This window comes from Falco punctatus, assembly GCF_963210335.1.
Source record: "Falco punctatus genome assembly, chromosome: 1".
NCBI classification, from domain to species: Eukaryota; Metazoa; Chordata; class Aves; order Falconiformes; family Falconidae; genus Falco; species Falco punctatus.
The window spans coordinates 22,693,192-22,713,388 of record NC_137580.1 but is presented as its reverse complement, the minus strand read 5'-3'; the positions used below and the strand labels follow the sequence as shown (position 1 = coordinate 22,713,388).

Here is a 20,197-nt window from a genome sequence, read left to right as displayed (position 1 = left end):
CCGTAGCTGGTGGGGATTGTATTGCAGACTCTGTTCCCTTTCTGATGAAGAGAGAATAAGAAAGAACAGGAAGAGAGTGGGGAAGGGAAGTAACACTAGATTTACCAAGTCCTCTTGTTTGTATGCGCCCATGCCGAAGTCCATCGTGACTGCAAAAGAGATGGTTGGATCAGGTCATAAAAAACTTGAAGTGTTTCATATTTAGAAAATACTAATGTGATGCTATTATTGTACATTGCCTGAGGAAGGGTGTGGATTTCTTTTTCCCTGATTGTTTAGATCTGCATTCTCTTTATTTCTGCATGTAAAATAAAGCCAGCGTTAAGGCCAGTGTTCACCCAGAATGGATGTAGCTCTTATTTCCCCAGGCTGGTGGAAAATTATTTCAGCCGATAGAACTATAATTACAAACCTTTCTAGGCTGTTTTAGGTTTAATAATTTAAGCTTGTTTTTAATTATTTACTATTCCTGGCTTATGCTATGTCAGGATGGCTAACAAGAGACGGATCACTACTCAGAACTAGTGAAGCTGACAACGCAACAGGAGGCCTGAGCAGATAAAAGCCAGTTCGTGCTTCGCTGCTCAGGCCATGATTTAGTCAGGAGTGGCTGGACCTTGTGCCTTCTTACTCCCCCTGCTTCCTTTGTTATTTTTTGTTTAAAGGCATCAATGCAGCATAGAGGAAAGAAATTAAATGCACCATGTTGGTAATACTGTCACTGCTGTAGCGATAGGAGACAGTAACTAAGATTTACCAAAAAGCAGGACTTCAGGCCCCAGTCAGTTAACAGAGAATGGTTATGCTCAGTGAGTATTTTCCATTTTTGCTAATGAATGTGGTAATGGACACCAAAGCTGCCTGGGGGATGGGAATCGTTGCTGTGGCCCACGTTTCCAGGCCAGGTAGACTCAATTCCACTTAGTTAAGTCAGGCAACAGTATAAGTTATCTCTGTTTTAGCCTTTGCACAGGGTTTCCACAGATGTAATATTAGCTCCATTTAGTTGCTGTTGGAAGAGGTTATTGAAATAAGATGGATGGTCTGTCTCATTATAAAACTTACATTCTTGCACCAAATTAAAAAAAACCCCGAAACCAAACCACAAAACTGTGTAACGGCAAAAGAAAAAAACAGTTGCTTTCCAAATGGTGCTGATTTTTTTTTTTAATGTTGCTCATGGAAAAAAATTATGTATAGATAGATACATTTTGAAAGTATTTTGGTAGAGTGGCATGACTTTGCAGGAGGAATTCAGTAAAATTTAAAACGCTGACGTGAGATTTGAATTGACGTGCTACACCGCTGCGTGCAAAGCAGGCTTGGCTCTAATGATTATGGAATCATTTTGCAAAATGGCATTTGCTAGAAACAAAAAAAGTGAATTAGATTTAAAAAATAAAAAAAGAAGTTCTTTTGCCAGGTCAGTGGCTGTAGCAGCTGATGTATAGCAGCAAAATTTTTCTGAAGAGAAATGCATGGAGACTCCATAGCAACCAGATCAAATACGTGCTATATTCTAAATAGTGTTGCAGTGTTTTCTGTGCAGAAGGCACCTCCACCCACTGCCACCACACCCACACTGTCTGTGCTGCTCAGCCTAACTGCCTTGGGCAAATGGCAACTCCAGCCAATGACCACTGCATCAGGGTTATTTTTAGAATGATAAAAAATTCCTCAGGTCGTATTTTGTTTCCTTTTATTTGATTATCGCAAGGACAACACAAAGCCTGCAGCATTGTCTGAAAGGTAGATAAGCCACTCAGTCACTTCTTTGGTAATAATTTATTTACTAATATCTCTTTCCTCAGATACAGACACTAGCAATACGTACTTTAATAGAGCTGCTTCACCTGAAGTAGAACTGGCTGCTGCGTGGAACTAACCTGGTGAATGATGAGGCCTTGAAAAAGGTTTCCCAAACAAGTGAAATCAGAAATAATTCATAGCTGTGCACAGAGCTAGCTCTGCATTGCAGCATGAGTCGTCCCAGGCTTAAGGAAGTACGTGCTTGGCCATCTTCCCCGTATTTCTAGGGAAGCCTAGCACTTCAGTAGTTTGGTTTAGTATGTGGTTATCCCCGCCGTGCCTGCGGTGTGGCATTGCTGATGAAAACGCAGTTACAGGAGTGCAGATAGGACACAATTATTGGCAGAGGTAAGGTGCCAGTACTGCTGATGCAGGGCTGGAGGCTCCTGTGACGCTTGGAGTTACGCAGAGGATTTGTCCCTGCAGCATCTGTTTTTAACTGTTGGTACAGTGCTGTGATGTAAACCTTAGCACATGTTTGCTCTTAGCAGTGCTTGGTGACTTCATCAAGATGGTGGAACGAAAGGAAATTCTGTAAGGGCAGCTTAGGAGGAACCAAGGTACTGCGTCAGCTTGTGGATATGTAGGAAGTAGAAAAGGCTAATTAAATGTCACTTCTCTGTTTATCTCAGTTTAGCCATTTTGTAAATCATCTGGGTGGATTTAGCAGTATATATTCCTTTATTCCGAGCAATAATCCATCATTATTTTGTGGTCTCTGTATAGTTGTAGTAACAGTCCAGAAGCCTGAAATATAGGGAAAAGTATTTGGTCCTTTTGTAATGTAGCTGGACAAACCCACTTCAATGTGCAAACCTGATGTTACGAAAACAGAATGCTTGAGAGGAACTATTCTCCTTCTGGAAAAGGTTTTTGAGATGGACAAGGATAATTTAGAGATAGGGAACTGTCATTAAAGGTTATAAAAGAACACTTGGTTTTATAACAATATAGAGTATAACCTTAACTCATTAAAATCCCGGAAAGATTTGTGAATGATTTCAAGAGATATAGGGTTTTTTCCAGAATATTTCAAATAGGAGATAATTCACCTCATATTACATAACCATCTTGGTGCTTTATATTTTCAAATGTAATCTGTGAACATTTGTTCAATTTCTATAATACAGCTTTGTGGTAGGAAGAGAGATTTTGGTGGAAAACAATGTTAAACAAATATACCTTGAGGATCAAAATGCTGTTTAGGTAAGTCTTGTGTCCTGTGACCTGGCCTGTTCAACTCACCGTGTTGTTGGCATGAGGAGAGTGCTGGTGTTCTAAAGCTATTTCTGAATTTAATAACAATCTAAAGATAACAAATAAAATTATTAGAGGAGCAGAAAGAGCTTGAAAATCACTAATTAAATTGGAGAGAAATTCGCAAAGACAGAGGGATAAAATGAGGTCAGTTTTTCCCAACACTGGGAACTCGAGGTGTTTGTATGCCATCCATGTAATGCCTTTTGAAGAGCGAGCATGCTCGCTTCAGCCTTGCAAAGGCGCTAGCGCTTTTCTAACCCATCTGAACATAAATTCTAAATATTCTTCTCTTGTTTTACTTTTGAAAGTGATTTCCAGTAGTTGAGATCCTCCCAATCAATGCTCCTTTAAGTTTGCCTGGATAACTCTATTAAGCAGTTCAGAAAGGGCTATCTGCAATACAGTTTGCTGCCTATTTTAGCTTATAGTCTTCTGTTACTTCATAATAGCATATATGCAACTGAGAGTGCTGCAGTGCCTACAATGGCAAGAGGCTTCTTATACGAGCTCCTGTCACAGTCATACTTTATACAGGGAGATAAATGTGATACACGTTTTAGTTCATTTTAGTGTGTGCTGAGGCTATTTAAACTGTTACAGCTTCTTAAGTTGTTATATAGTCTCCTATATATTTGAATTCCTTGAGATTATTAATACAGAAGCTTGCTAGTAGTTAAACCCCATAGGGCTTTGTGGGGGTGAGAGACCCCTATTGTCAGTGAGAAATAGGGTCAGAGATCAACCAAGATCTTCATTTCCTAAATACTGCTTTAGGGCATCTGTGGCTCTACCTAGGGTATTTGTGAAAGTGTTAAAAATAGGTATGTTTTCACTGTGTAAAGATAATGCAGCATCAGGTGGTGGTCACTGGTGAAGCAGGAGGAAGAGTCAAAGTTTTGCTATGTGTAGCTAGTTTTTGTTCGACACATGGAACATTTTACAGAAACAATCCTGCAGTGAACACACAGAAGAGCTATATTAATATATAAAAATATTAATTTTTAAATAATACCTTTATTCCCTTTTTAATGTAGGTGAATATTCAAAGGACCCAGGGAATTGTTGAAGCGTGCAGCTGAGGAATGTTGGGAAAGCATCTGAGTAATTTCAAAAAAGCAATTAAGGAATTGTGCACAAGCTTCTATCCCAATAGTATAAGGTTAAATATGTAGGTCAGGGTGGTGTTTAGCCCTTACACTAACAGAATTCCTACTATGTAGAACAAAATCTTTACTTTGCAGAGATTTGGAAAAAGTTACTAAGCATTCATCATTACAAAAGTTGAAATATGGTCCTCATACTCCAAAGCAATGGCATAGTCCTGCAAAATTGCAGCCGCAGCCTTTTTCTTTTCAGAGTCAGGGAGGGGGAGTTTTGGTCTTCTAGTTGCAACATTTTCACTCCAGGTCCAAGAAAAAAACACCCCCAAATACTTAAGAATTGACTGTTTAATGGCAGGCTAACATACTTTCAATTTTTAATTTTTTTTACACCTTTGCTTCCTTGTATTTTCTTCTATTCTTCTACATAAAATATTCTGCATTAGAAAATGGATTATTTTCCTCATGCTGTGCTAAAACTAACATGCTTTTCTCTGTGATGAATATGTGAATTCATTTTGTGCTATACAGTTTATGGAGGGACCTTAAGAAAAAGGGGAAAAATTTTCTGATTTAAAATGTGCTTTTAGAAATACTACGTGTATAATGTGAGGCGAGGGGAAGAAAAAAGTATGTATTGGGAACATTCCCATGCAGACAGAGATGTTGGTGGCCTTGCTGCTTCCAGAAAGACTGAGCATGCCTGACCGTTGATCGATGAGTCTGTGGGTTGTAGAGAGCTGCTGTGGGGCTTTCCTTCTTTGATTTTTGTTCTTGACAGTCCTTTAGTGCCGTTGGAGTGCTCCCTTTAGAGGGAGTTGGAGCAGTGACTGAGAGAAGACCGCTCGGCTAGGGATAAACTGATCCTACTGCAATCCAAAGGCAAAGATCGGGTTGACCTCAGTGGGTGCAGGAGGAGGCTTATAAAGAATGGATAAGAATAGCCAAATATTCATTTAATCAGACAGCTGCTTCCCATGTATGCGGTGTTGATATCCTCCCATAAATGAGTCATCTTTGCAGCAATAAAGAATTTCGTCACTTTGAATGCAGTAGGACTTTTCAGAACTCACATGTAGGATCTGAGGTCTTTCACTTAATGTTCATTTTGCCTGGGAAATGTTTGCCTCTTCGAGTATTTTATTATACAAAATTACTTTGTTTTAGAGTATCATTGCATAGTATGTGTACTTTTACTTATCTGGGGGGATCTGGTTGTTGTTTAGCTTGCCATATGAAATATTCTTTTTTCCTGTTATTTTTACTCATTCTGAACATAAAATGCAAATTCAAGTGGGAATTGTAGTCCATCTGATGGATACCTGGGATGTGGGGCTTTGTCAGTGACCTTCTTCATGACCTGAGGCTGAGCTTTGCCTTCTGTGTACGCAAAAAGGAAATAATTGTACTTATTCTTTTTTGTGATACAATTAATAATACTAAGGCAAGTATTATGATTATGTTTGAATGTTTATAAATATTGTTATTAACTTCTATGAGACATTTTGATTAGAAAAGTAGCCACTTCACCAGAAATCTGGCAAACAAGGACATGTCAAATTTCATAGAAATGTTGCATCTGCTGTTTCACTTTATCAGTGTTGATAAAAATAATTGTATTACTGATTTGTAGTTATTTATATCTCAAATATACTTTGCTTTTGCTCTGAAAGATTATCTGGGTTGAGTTCTTGAAGGCACAAGTCTCATAGGAAAGTTTAGTGCTGTATTCCACAAAATAGGGAGTTGCTCTGAGTGAGTTGGGAATCTTGGTTCCTTTTCTCTCTCTCTTTTTTTCTTTTTTTTTTTTTTTTTTTTTTTTTTTTAAAATCTATTGTAACCTCAGGTAGCAGGGAACATTACAAAGCACAAAGCCAACTTCCCCCTTCTTCCCCCGCCCTTCCCCAATATAGTACAGGCTAAGGACCAGTTTAACAATATTTTTTCCTGTTGATAAGCATTTAAATAAAAAGTTGATAGGACTTCCCTGCTTGGGCTGGTTGGGTGAAGAAGTGCTGCTCTCTGAAAGGAGGCACACCGAGAGTCAGCTCTGGGTGAACTGGAATCTCTTTCTGACCCTGTCTAATAACAACTGCACTTACCTTTATGGAAACATATTAATTTTCCATTCCACGTAATTGAAATTTTATGTGTGTCCCCCATGTGGTGTTATGCTGTCAGAGGGAAAAGCTGGAAATCCAGTGTTGAGAGAAGGTGTTGGAGAAGGGAGTGGTTTGTGGAGGCTTGCGAGCTATTTTCCATCTTGTAATTGCCTCTGGGCCAAATTTTGGTGTTTGGCCATCAAGTCCAAATAAATGAGGTGTAACAGTGACAGAACGGGGCTGGAAAGAAGTAATACAGATGTGAAAAGGTGCTTCAAAATGGAAGAGTGCTGGAGGTCATGGGGGACGTGACTCCCCACTGCTTGTTTTGAGTTATGCTGCCTACCCTGACTCTGTCCCCTTGCATGCTGGAGTCATGGGGCTTTATTGGGAGTGGGAGGCGAAGTGGTCATTGCTAAGGGTTTCTCTGATTCTTGGGGGCACTGTAGGGTATATAGGATAATTGAGTAACTCCATTTATTTGGTAATGATCAAATATTATAGTTATAACGTAACATAGAATTTAAAACACTACTAGCAGTTTCCTTGCCATAGGAGATTTTAATTTTGAAAGAGAAACACAGGCTTTGTGAAAAGTCCTTCAGCATATTTTTCTTTTTCTTGCTGGCAGTAAATCTCACTGGTTTTTTTGTATTCTTAGTTCATTTCAATTGATATTGATAGAGTTTACTAGCATCTAATTTTTAGTTCTGTTATAATTGCTCTTTTCCTTAAATTGGACTATTGGGTTTTGAGAGAATCCAGTTCTTGTCTGGATCCTTTTAGGAAGAAGCAGCTGCGTGTTCCCTTAAATAGCTTATGGCTTCCAAGCAAGCTTGACGACTACTTGTTGTCAGATATTAGGATCTCTAGAGATATTAGGCAAAGAAGGGGGTAACTCATGTTTGCAATGCAACTTACATTTGGGGGTTTGTTGCGCCATAAGGGCTCTTTTTGTGTGAATCCCATCTACTAGGTGCTATGACTGAATTGCAGAGCACCTGTTAATTCCTCTTCTTTATTAGTTCAGAACTTTGTGAAGTTGGCTTTTAGCAGGTTGGGTGGGGTCTTTTTGTTGTTGTTTGATTTTTTTTTTTTTTTTTTTTTAATGAGAGGCATTGTCCTGAATCCATATTTACCTGAATTTGCTAATGCCTGAACTACAAAGCTATTATTTATTTGATTGCCCCTTTCTTACGTGTTTATTTCTCATAAGAATGCAAAGTCACTCTTAAAACCTTGGATATTTTGCCTAATATCTAATAGTCACAGTATGCACACTATTAATGTTGTGCATGTCATAGCATTATGAATTATGAATGGCAACAGAAGAAAGTTTTACAGCATTCTTAGGACTTCCTTGGAAATAAACTTCTCAGTTTTGTCATCGTGCCTTCTCTGGCTCACTTTAATTTATAGGCGCTACTGTTTTTAATAGTCTTGAGAGACTGCAGTACACACAGGTTTGCTTTGTCTGCTGTCAGTTGTTCGTAATCAGTCTCACTCTTACAATTTTTAACTTGTGCATAATTCTTTGGTGAAGACTTGGTAACAGATGATATGCTTTTCACTATGTCCTTTGGTGTTTCTATTAATTGTGTGGAGGTGGTTTGTTTTTTTTTTTTCCTGGGTGGCATGTCTAACTAACTGACAAACTTTGTGAAGATGTGTTTTCAATTACAAGATCTTAAAATGTATATTTAGAACTGGGTATATGGTTGCAATGATGGAAGCTTATTCAGTTACATAGCATACTTAGTTCTTTTTCATGCTATTCTGTCCGTCGTTTGTATGCTTTATATAAGGCACAAATTGTTGTTTGCATACAGAAACCAAAAGTCTTGTTTGTACTCTGTTAAAACACTTTTGATCGTAGAGAATTGCTTTTGAAAGACTGTCATCTTTTATTTAACATCTATTACAAACTACTTCAGTGTGGGGAAAGAAAAAATGTTCAATAGAAGTGATATAAAACCAAGCTTCCAAATACTGTTTGTTGACATGTGATGAATGTAGCATATAACCTTTCATTTCATGACTCACTCCTTCTTCAAAGATTGGAAGGATAAGCCCTTTAGAGATTTTTCCGAAGAGGATGTCTTTTCATCTGCATTGAATTCTTATCAACTTATTAAAGCCAGAGACTTGGAGCCAGTAATTCTGGATTCTGTTTTGTTTCTTCAAGTAGCTAGTAGAAAAATCATACTGTTTTATGGTTGTAGTTCAACTAAATGTAAGTCCACTTTATTCAGCCAGGTTGTTTTCAGCATTGATACAGATATGTGTGTGTGTATATATATATGTGTGTGTGCATAAGTGTATATGTCAGTGTGCAGTGACCCATATTAGGGTGTAAATTGGGGGCATTAGGTATCGCTTTCATTCATTGGCACTATGTATGTTTCACTATTTTTATTCTAGTTTAACCATAAAGAGCAGTTTATAAAAACAATGGCTTAATAGTCAAGATAAAAGTATTTTCTTATGCAGATTAACAGAAACGCCTATTGTACCAAATGTATTTAACGAGCCCTGAGATAGTAGACAGACACAGGATGCGAAATAAAAAGGAAGCTGAGCAAATGAAGGTGTGTACTTAAGAACCTCTGTAATTATCTACGTCAGCAACCAATAATACTGGGAGAGTAAAAGCTAGAATCAGGGGTACAATGCTAAGCAAAAATATACCATTCTTTGTGGATTCCCGAAGAATATGTTTTTTTCCTCTCTTTCTTTAATTGACAAATATAGAAATGGAGAAAAAAGTTGCATATACATTACATCTGATGGTCTTTCTTTTTTATTCTTAAGGTGGTAGTGACACTGAAATGTGTGTTTCTGAGTTCTGTTTTCAATTTCTTGGAGCATTTCTTAGGTATTGAAGGCCTCAGTTGTCTTCTCTCAGTTACCAGGATGTATGCCCAGACAGTAGCTGTTGTTGAGACAAGAGGACTCTTGTCTACCCAGTAATTTCAAGCACTAAATTTCAAGCACTATTTAGAATGAATAGTTTGACACGGGCACAGTTTCAAAATGTATTTAATATTAAAATAAATTATACTTTTTTTAGCATATAAAAACCAAAATTATTTCCCTAGTTCCATAAAAGGTCTGATAAGACTGTATAACTTTCAATTACCAGCTATGACGTTTTGCATATGTTAAAACATAAGTTAAGTTTCATCATCCTGTCTAGGACAGAGGTCTGGGGATGGTAATTTAGTTACAAATCATTTTTCTCTTCAAAGTTTCAGCATAGAAATATTCAAAGCTTGTGATATGGTAACTTTGTAAGGAAAAAAAAAAAAAGAAACAATACTGTTGTTTTCAGTATAAAGTGGTGTTTCATCTGAGGAAATTTATCAGACCCTGCACTTCTTTGTGTTCCAGACATAAGATTCTGTGCTATTTAATATACATGCAGCACTTCTTAAAGTATTTTCACTCTCTTCCTTGCATGTTAGATGAGTGTATTACGAAAATATTGAATCTCAGAGCAAGGCAGTTACCCTTGTCTCTGTTTCATATTGCTGTTTTGCTCAATTTTATTACAATTGATTAAGGTCTCGCTTCCTGTTACCAGCATTGCAGATATTACTGCTGCATAAACAAAAAATAGAAGGACAATTGATGACAGGAAAACATTTAGACTTCAATAAATGTTGGGCGTTAGCCTGAATAAAAAAATAAAACTCCATTTTGGTGAATGTCACTGAATGGCGAGATCTTTTGCAAAGGAAGAATTATGTAACACTGTTACCTTTTAATCCTCATTGAATTGATTGATTCTTTCAAACTACAGTAAAAGAAAAGATGCACCATGTGCGAAACTCTATTATGTATATTGTATACCTATATATATATGAGACACACTGTCTTTTATATGTTACATATGAATATATATTGCCCCGACAAACTGATTTTATATGAATATAGGGATGTTTTGTCTGTGAAAGTTGTATAAAATTTGTAAGACATCAAACAAAAGTGAGAACTTCAGAAGGACGTAGGAGAAAGGGAGGTCAGCGTGGTGTTTCTTCTAACGTGACGCGAGGAGGCACACAGTGCTTTCGGGGGGGGAAAGCAATGGAGTGGTACAGCGGTCTGTGGTGGGGCTGTGTCTCTGCCTTCTGTATTACAATAACAAGAGCTTGAGAGGCTGGGATTTTTAGAGACTCAGCAGTGATCTCCTGCTTATGTATTCAAAAGAGAAGATGGGATGATTATCTTAGAGAAGGGGATTGAGGCCTAACTTGATATTCCAGATTCTGAACGAGTTAGCTTCACAAAATCCTGCAAGATGGTTTAAGGCAGAATTAGTATCCTGTCTGTGTTAAGGAACAACAGTTAGAACTAATCAAGGGCCAGATACTTCATTTAGATTTAGGCCTAACCTCCTGAGACAAACAGGCACCAATTACAGTTTACTGCCACAGAGGGGTATAAAACCATGAAGTTCTCAAGAAAGTTTTATTTCTGTTGAAAAGAAAAAAAGTAATCTGTTTTGGGCCAAGAAATGATAATATACTTTATAGTTCTGTTGGCATGGGTGGGTCTGAACTGCATTCTTAACCCTTTACCCTGAAATTCATAGTTTGGTGCAGTGAGAGCTTCGCCACATCACTGCTCTTAGATTACTGCTGCTAGTAAGATCCCACAGTGTTAATCAAAGTGATTTACAGGCTGGGCTTGCACGACTAGCTGATCTAAATGCTTCTCTGTGTTGGCCAAGTACTGCAAATGCATTTGAGGCTGTGGCTTTCCATCATTTCCTGCATGTACCATGTTTATACTGAATGGCATATGTATGCATTTTTTTAATTTAGTGAAGAGCTGTAATTTTATAACACAACTACTTCTCTGTATATATCAGCAAATACAAATATTGCTATGCATTGAAAGTACTTCTTTCAGCCTGCAAAACAAGGGTGGCAAAGATACAAGTCCACAACAAAAACATGGTTCTGCATTTGAGTTGAAATCAAGCAGGTATTAATTTTATGAATCACGGCCATGCTTAGATTCCAGCTGAAGAACTGCCCATACAGTGCTACAGGTTTTCTTGGCCTTGCTTGAGAAAATGATGGTTAGCACATTAAAAAATGAAGACCAGCTGATAAAATTATATTGAATACTGGTTAATCTCAGACTTTTAAAGTCAGCCACTTTTTAAAGTGCAAAAGTTGCTAGTTTTGTGATTGGTCAATAATCTTTGTAATAGTTCCTGTGTGTTATTATTTGATGTCAACACATGTATTTCATTTCCAATAAGTATGTCTCTTTGGAAAGTGGAAGCTTGAAGCAGGGCTGAGGAAGGAAAAAAAAAATAAAATCAACTGCAATTGTTAAGAGAAGACTGCATGTGTGAGAGGTAGGCTGCTGTGCCTGTGAGGGATCTCTATTAAACAGGCCATGAAAATTTGGTTTGGTTTTTATCATCCTGTGTCACACCTCTCATCCAAAAGCTCCCATAATTTTATTGATACTGAGAAAGCCTTACAGTAACTCTGCAAAATAAGTATGTGCCACAGTGTTATAACATCTTGATAGACCAAGTCAAGATGAGCCGAGTGCGAGCTGAGGCCATACCGCAGGTGCTGAGCTCGGCAGCCAGTGGAGAATCCCAGGGTAGTGCTCTCAGAAACATGCTCTCTCTTTAAGATACACTCTGCATTTTTCAAACAGGGAAAACCAGATTGTTACATGCTAATAAAAAGGCAACTTTGTTAGCAACATGCATATCTATCATGTGATAATCTGTAGAAGGGAAATGAACTTTTTTCCTAATTACCTCAGTATTCATGTGGGACATTTTTCTCCTCTGTGAATAAGTATGAAAACAAGCATGAGATAAACCAGTGTGCTTTGAATTACAGAAATCCAAAATACAAATGGTTTAGTTAATATTGTATTTCTATACATTACATACTTAAACATTATGAATACTGCAATAAGAAGGTTACCTTTTGCACTTGCTTACACTCCAGCCAGTATACCAAGGGTACATCGGGTGGTATACTATATGTTTGGATTTGAATTGTCCACACTTCGATTTTCCTTTTGTTTCTTAATTTTTTTTGTTCCATGTGTTTCATCTGTGGAGTGCTGGAGGCTCAGGTGGCTTGTGTTGGGAGGAAGGTCCCCCTAAATTCACCAGAGCACTGTAAATATTTCAAAATAACAGAAATTGGATAGCTTTTTGTTAAAATTTATATATTATATACTACTTTGTTTCAAACTTTTCTATTGATGAAACAAACTTTTCCCAAATCTGTCACACCTGTGCCCCTTCAGTACTGCAGGATCTGTAGGTGCAGTGGTTAAACACCAGGATATCTCTTTGCTCATTCTCATAGGGATACAAAGACATGTGGTACTACTTGGATTAAGAATTCTTTGTCACTGTGCAGAGAGGATCGTTGTGCTTAATGTGTCGAATGATTTACCATCTAAAGCATAGCAAAATGATTCATCCTCTTCAAAATGGCTCAGAATAGATTTTTGCAATTGATTGGACTGAAATTATTTAAGCTGAAGAGGATTTGCTGCTAGGTCCTCTGTGCCAGACAACCACCTCTTGTAAAGGCTGCTTGGGTTTCAGGAATTATTTGTTGTGGCTTGTGTGACCAACATACGGTAGGTACGAGAAGAAAGAAAAGGCTGAATTTTTGGGAAATAACGATTGCATCCGTGTCAGTATTGTAAAACATAAAGAGGGTATAAATAACAAAGGCATAAATCATCAGAGTTTATAATCTGCATGAGGTCAAGATTTGACCCAAAATAATTGCCAGAAGCAAGTGAGCTATGTTGTACTTTACCTTCCTATAGGAGAATCCCTATGACTGAAAGACTTTGCATTTAGGAAACATTTCAGTTATGGAAATCTCCTAGAAATATGTAGGTCCCAGTACAGTGTGTGTGTCTTTATTTTTTTTTTTTAATTACTGTGTTTAACCATAAAAAATGTGATAGGAAATACCTCTTTGGGGAAAGATTTCATAATAGTAAATCTGGGGATTTATGTCACTAACAATATATAGGTTGTGATATATCTCAATACTTGGAACTTTTTCTCTCTTCATTTTTCCCTTTTGTCTTGCATTTTGCAGCATCAATGTTTGTTTGTTTGTACAGCACCTCCTGAATGGTTATTTCAGCACTGGGCTACACCAGGGCATGATTGAAACCATTACTGACAAACTAAGCTTTAATCGTAATGGCAAAAAAGAATAAAGTGGCACCCTTCATAGCAGCAGGGCACTTCTGCATTTGCTGCTGCATACCTGGGTGTGTGTGACTGTCCCTAGTCCTGTTCCATCTTACTTGACACAAGCTTTTCCATTCTGCGCTGTGGAACAGTATGCTGTACAAGGAAGTCTCCATCTGCAGATGAGATTACAGCCTTGATTTCACTGCTTCTCACTTATTAGTCTTTGAGGCCTTTGTTGAGATTTTGCAAGTAGCAGCAAATCAGTGTTTTTATATTGTGCAGTTCTTGATGGCCAGTAGTAGGAAAGTCAAAGTATTTAGCGGTGACTCCATTTACAACAAGAATCTTTGGAAAGTGAAACCAGAAACTGGGGACAGAAGAAATACTGTAATTAGGAGAGTAAGTTCTTGCTGATGACATTATAATCACTATATGCTTATTCTAATTCTTGGTGACATTATGAAGCATAACGTATGTGTAAGTATGACAAAAGTGCAATGTTACATCTGCAAAGACATTTCTTCCGATATAATTTTGTCTCTAACATTCATCTTTTGGATGATAAGGCTTCTTATTTTTTCACTTAGTGTTTTATATGGTCTTGGGCAATACTGTCTATGTTGATCTTTGGAGTTAGTTTTCAACTTTTAATTTACAGGAATTTACAAGTGTTTTACATCCATATTTCATCCTTTGACTAGGTTCAGTATTTTTAGATGTGGCAAACTGGAAATAAACCAGCCTGTAACAAGAATTGCAAATGCAGGCAGGTGTTTGCTGGGCAAGGAAGTTGGTAGTTGTTTTGTCAGAGGTTGTCTCGTGCTAACATTTAAACCAAGCCAGGTACATATCTGAGAAAAATATTTATGAAATGTCAGATGCTGTTCAGAACAGGCATTACATAACATACTAGACCTCACTTTTGTCAAAAAAAATAATGTGGGCGTGTTCTGGTCAAGTTTAAAAATGATTTGTGTTTACTCAGCTGTATTTAATTTTATCTACAGCTGCTTCTCTTCTAAATGTCATGATTAGGAAAACTGTTTAAAGTAGTAGAAAATTTAACAAAATCAGACTCCTGTAAATGTACTTAATGGCTGATTGCATGAAATTTGAAGGTCTGTTTTGCTGTGCTTAATGGAAAAACTCTTGCAAGACGCAATTCCCAGAAGTCTGCTGAGGGCTTTGGTGTTTTGTGTACTAGCTTTGTGTTGCTGAAAGGCTGATAATCGAGCTCAAGTGATGAAATCCAAATGTTTCCCAAAGCCTATAGCATGGTTTGAAATAGAGAAGGCAGTTGATAGCGTTTGCATGGTTCTATATTTTTTTGCAGAGAGCTCATTATACTGTTAATGGTCTTTACCAAGGATTTTAAGCTTGCTTTTTTTTTTTTTTTGGTGATTTCTGATCACTGTGCATTATTTGGGAGGTATAAAAGTGCAAAAGTTGCCAGAAGAAAATTCCCCATAGAGATGGAATTCTCCCCCAAGCAATAGCTAAGGAAAGTGTTATAATGAGCCACCACATCATGCAAAAATGATGCCAGGAGAAAGAGGGGTGTTCTGAAATTGTGGTGAAGCAAAGAGTAGTGTTATGAGAATTTTCAACAAATGAACTAGAGCAGTCCCTTGGTTCCTCTAAGTGGTACCAAAGTTCCTTAATTTATTCCCTGTTGTCTCAGTGTCAGACAGAATTTGGTGGGTGAAAACTCAAACTCAAAAGCTTATTGACTAAGAATAAAGGAAATTGGACATGTGGGTAACTAGGATTTGACTTCTGAAGGCAAGGGAGTGGGAAGAATGGGGTTTCTGACAAAAGCACATTACTAGAATATTTCTCTTAAAAAAAAAAAATCTGACACAGTTAACACTGCCACTTTACAAGGCTAACTTTGGGGAAAACCTGCCAAGATGAATCAACCAGTTTACACTTTTACCACAAGTACTGTGGCAAGCTTAAACACTCAAAATGAAGAACAGTGTGATTTTTTTTTTTTTTTTTTTTTTCCCCCACAGAAGTGTCAGGGAAATACGTGTTTGAGGTGTGAGTGTAAGGTGCAGACTGGAGCAAAAAGGAGGGTTTCTGGACTACTGGGTTCTCACGTGTCTCCTATAGTATCAACATTCTGGGGGACAAAGGGGATCTCGTCTCAGTCAGCTGCTTGCCACCCTAGCATCAATGCTTAAGTATAGTATATGAGGTACTCTGCTCTCTTTCTTACCAGGTACTTTAAAGTGGTTTTGAAGGTTTTTTTTAGTTAAAGGAGTAATTAAGGCTTTGAGTTAGTGTTGCAAAAAGGTCTGTTGCCCTGCTGGGGAGTAAAGGGTATATTAAAACATGGGAAAACAAATGGATTCAGTGAATTACCTACAGGAGGCTCTTTAAAAAGCTCGGCTCCTCTGTGAAGAGATGCAAGGTCGTGGGCTTCAGAGCAGTTCTGGCAGTGTAACACAGAGCAAGCTCTGACTTTTCTGCACAGAGAGGACGACTAAGATGCTTTGGTGTGCATTTCCTGCCTGAAAACCATGCCTTTGTGTTTTGGTTTCTTCAATGCCACCTGATGGGATTGATATGCAGCCCAAACAACAGCAGCAAAAAAGAGCATGGGAACTTACAAAGATACTGCGACATGTTCCTCCACAAAGGCTTTGAATCCTGCATCCCAAGACGTATACTTTGTTAGAATGTGATGTCCTAACTAAGTCTGGCAACGCATGAACATGTTTGCTTTCTGAGTAATTTGCCCTAATGACTTTGAGCCATTTGGACAAACAACAGTTATATTGTTGAAAGACCCTGGCACAAAGCTTATCCATTACTCTCCATCAGATGTCTACACAGATTGTTGCTTTCTGCAAGCATGATTTCAAAGGAATTCATGCTACTCTCTGTTTGCCACCCTTTCCCCATTGAGCTGACGCCTTGTTTCACTCTTCTATTTTTTTCTAGTAGGCTAATTTCACATTAGATTGCTCTATCCAAGGATCTCTAGTTTAACTTTACATTGGAATCTTGGTTATATGACATTTGGTCAAGCCAAGCATTGGGTGGGGTTTCTTCTTGCATCCTTTTATTTTTATTACTGTACGAAGTAGTTACAGCAATGTATATACATCTTACCGTCATAGGGTGATGCCTTGCAAGAGTTAAAGCAAATCATTGCCAGCTAACTATTGGAAGGCTAGCCTTGCATGAACATTTCTGAATTATCGTTGGTGTCAGTGAAAGGCAGTGACTGCTTTCAGTTTTGTGGCAACCAGACGTCCAGTGCAGGTGCAGCGGTTGGGGCTGTTGTCACTCTCAGGATGGTCACCTTGCATCTGAACCTGTCTAGAGCTAAGAAGTAATGTGTGTATGTATGGTATTTTATTATTATAATATGCAGATTTGATGTGAGCTGTACCCTTGACTTGTTCATTAGTCATTAAGGTCAGGCTGTCTGAATGTAAGATTAAACATTCCATCTCTTGTATTTACCAATTGCAGGTAAAAATGTTGTCGGGGCCTTATTGTAGTTCAGGTTTCATTCAGTTCAGTGCAAATATATAATCACATAACTAAAGTGACAATGAATTTAACTATTTTGTGCATGCATCTGTCCAGCATATATTCATGCTCATTACACATCCTAGCGCCTGAGGCTTATCAAAGGAGCTGAACGATCCAATCCTGGAGCATTCATCAGTCAAGGAAAAATTATAGAGCCATTTTAAATCTACCTCACGGTAATTAACACAGAAGAGAACCCTATACTGATCAATAATCCTTAAAAGGGGGCTGGGGAAAGCTTGCTTTCTCTGATTATAGCTGGCACTGCTGTGAAGGGTAACTGAGTAGAAATCAATAGGATGCTATGGACAGCTGCCTGCTGACGTGTATTGCAGTGCTAGCAACCCTTTAAAACCCCAAAGAGAAAAAATGTTGGCTAGATGTGAAAATTCTTGGAGGGATCACTCTGTTTCTGAGGACTTTGGGGCTTATTTTTCAAATACAAGCCCAGCTCCACTTACAGGTTGCTTGTGCCATGTGATGTATTCTATGGGACTCTTACCTACAGACAGGCAGCCTGTCTCCATTACCTCCGTTACCTCCAGCTGTTCTTGCAGCATTTGAAAACTGCTGATTACTTCTCAGTTAACTTTCTGGGGTGTTTTGTTTTGTTTTAATTCTGGAGTGGGCCTTTTCTGGGGTAATGAGTGAATTCCAAAACGCAAGCCTCAAAATTATTTTTATCCTACTGAGAACAATGATGATAACTAACTCATACCTAGAGGGAATGTCCTTATTCCCAATTTTGATGGGATTTTCGTTTGTTTGTTTGCATTGGGTTGTTTTGTTGTTGTTTTTTTTTAAATAATTACTATTCTAGCTAAAAAAACCAACCCAACTCTAAACCAAACAGTGAAAACCCAAACCGAGATCAGACTTGACATAGACAAGAGCTAAAGTGATCTAGCATCAGAGATTGTCCTTTTTGTATATATTTGAGCTCCTCTGAAATCAAACCCAGGGTTATCTCAATTCCATTAGCAAGCTCGTCACGGTTATTATCTACATGAACATGAAATACCATGTGAATCACAGGAATGAAATGGTTGTGAAATCTGTACTCATACATTTTGTCTTGTTTTTTAAATATCAAATAGATGCTGCTTGAATTAATCACCTTTTTGAGTTAGAAACTCAGGAGGCATTAGCAACGTTCTGAAATTTAGTGCTTTATGTAAACACAGCGAGACTGAGCGTGGTAGGGAAAAAATCAAAACATTAAAAGGCATGCAACTGGGTAATTCAATAACCCTCACATGTAGAGGCATTTGACTCAGTGGGACTTTAACTTTACATGCTAGGCAGGCTGGCTGTATGCTGGAAAGCGGTTCCCCTCCACCCCACCCCAATGCCATTTACATGCATAGCTGGCCTGGTAGGTGTAAAAATAGCCAGGCAGTGCCTGAATTGGAAATGGTCACCGACTGCTGCCCGCAGTTGCTGGGGTTTCGGGTTCTCCATGACACAGGACGGCTCGGGGAAGGGAGCCCGGTACGAGTGGTCAGGGAGCAGAGCACAGGCAGGATCCTCCTCCTGGATCGACAACTGGCCTTCAGGAGCGCTGGGCACCCTCTGCGGCGCAAGGGCAATCCCACTTGTAGGAGTTAGCAGAAGAACTGATATGGGCAATGCACCGATTTGCCAGTCCTGTCATTCAGATAAGGGTTTGAGGACACAAGGGAACATACAGGATTTGGATAAAACCCCTGACTATTATGGATGCAACAGTGAAGCAAGTAAAGAGCCTGAAGCCCTGGTAAGTCTTGGCTGAAGAAAACAGGAATCAAAGGGAAAAATTAAGATCGAGGTTGTGCATGATAGGTTTGAAAAGGATCTCTCTGCTTTGGGTGAATCTTAAGTGATAGCTTGCAATATTAAGAGATCCGCTAAATATCTCCATGTTCATGCTTTGTTTTTGCTATTGCGACTGACTAATTAAAAAGCAGCTGTCGCTGGGCTGTGCAGTCACTTAAAAGTGTTGTCAGCTGCCAAAAGGTTTAGGTATATGGAGGGAGAACACTGTCAGTGAAACAAGTCCTTCAAATGAATGGGAGTAATCAATTATCCTAGTTTACATGACTGCTATAAATGGTCCTGCATCCAGAATTCTCAAAACTTGAACTTAGTAACTCATTTTAAGCTGTTGTCTGTTCAGTACGTGAGATTATGTTCTGTGTTTGCAGTAGAGACAGAACCCCAGAGATCATTATGCAAATGACAGTTACAGTGAGTGGGACCAGGAACGTGCAGGGGGGTCACACTGATGACCGCAGGACATGAGGGTTAGGCATGCAGTAAGTGATTATAACGGTAATGGCAGCATTTGCTCTGCAAACCAGAAGAAACTCACTGAGATGAATACCTATTTAATGTCTACAGCAAATGAAGTGCCCTTTCTGTTTATTTTCTTTTTTTTTTCTTCTTTCTCTGTTCGGAAAATCTGTTATTAGATGGTTATTTCATTTAGAATTGGCAATGGAAGGAGGTAGTGTCAAAACTTCTGGCAGAACTGGAAAATCAGAAAACCTTTAATGCCTATATATCCAAATATTATGGTCTCCCGTATTGATCTAAAATAAAATTGTTCTTAGGTCAACATTACGCTTTGCACTTGCATGAATTTCTGCAGTGCATTATAGGAAATGTAGTTGAGATGGATTATGGCATTCGTCAGGGGAGACCAGAGGTGTGCCCAGCAAGGAGTTCTGCTTTGTCCTAGAAAATAATTTTGATGCTGTTTTGGTTTTCTCATAGGAAATTTATTTGTTGGCTGAAGTTTTCTGACCGGTTTTACTGCTTATTTCACTGACAACACAGCTGGACCAGTTTTCAGAAATAAAACTTGCTTCAAGCTAAAACCTGAAATTAAATTATTTCTTTGAGCTTTCAGACTTTTTTTTTTTCCCCACCAAGCAGTTTTTGGTTGAACTAATAAATAAGTTCCCGCAGTTGTGATGGGAAGCATGCAGTTGGCAGGAGGGACAAGGCAGGCACAGGGCTCACACAGGTGGCGGTGGGGAGGACAGGCCTCTGCCACTGTTGAATATGGGGATGTCAGCAGGCATTACAGTTTTCCCCTGAAGGTGAGTGGCCTGGAGCTGTTAGCAAATGTGTGGACGGGTCCTGTGACAGAAATAAGCAAACTCTGAGACTGTTCTGTCTCC

The 20,197-nt window shown here is 38.5% G+C and overlaps 1 protein-coding gene across 39 annotated transcripts in view; it reads left to right on the top strand.

The window, feature by feature from the left end:
* Positions 1 to 20,197, top strand: part of ANK2 (ankyrin 2) — a 395,080-nt gene that overhangs the window by 207,236 nt on the left and 167,647 nt on the right. For 2 of the 39 annotated variants that reach the window (XM_080373621.1, XM_080373620.1), the window contains exon 1: positions 11,322 to 18,789. The exons of the other annotated variants lie outside the window; for them this stretch is intronic. In XM_080373621.1, coding sequence (XP_080229747.1) covers positions 18,328 to 18,789 — 462 coding nt within the window. In that variant the 5' untranslated portion in view covers positions 11,322 to 18,327. Of the gene's footprint in view, positions 1 to 11,321; positions 18,790 to 20,197 lie in introns of those variants that run through there. 39 annotated transcript variants of the gene reach the window in all.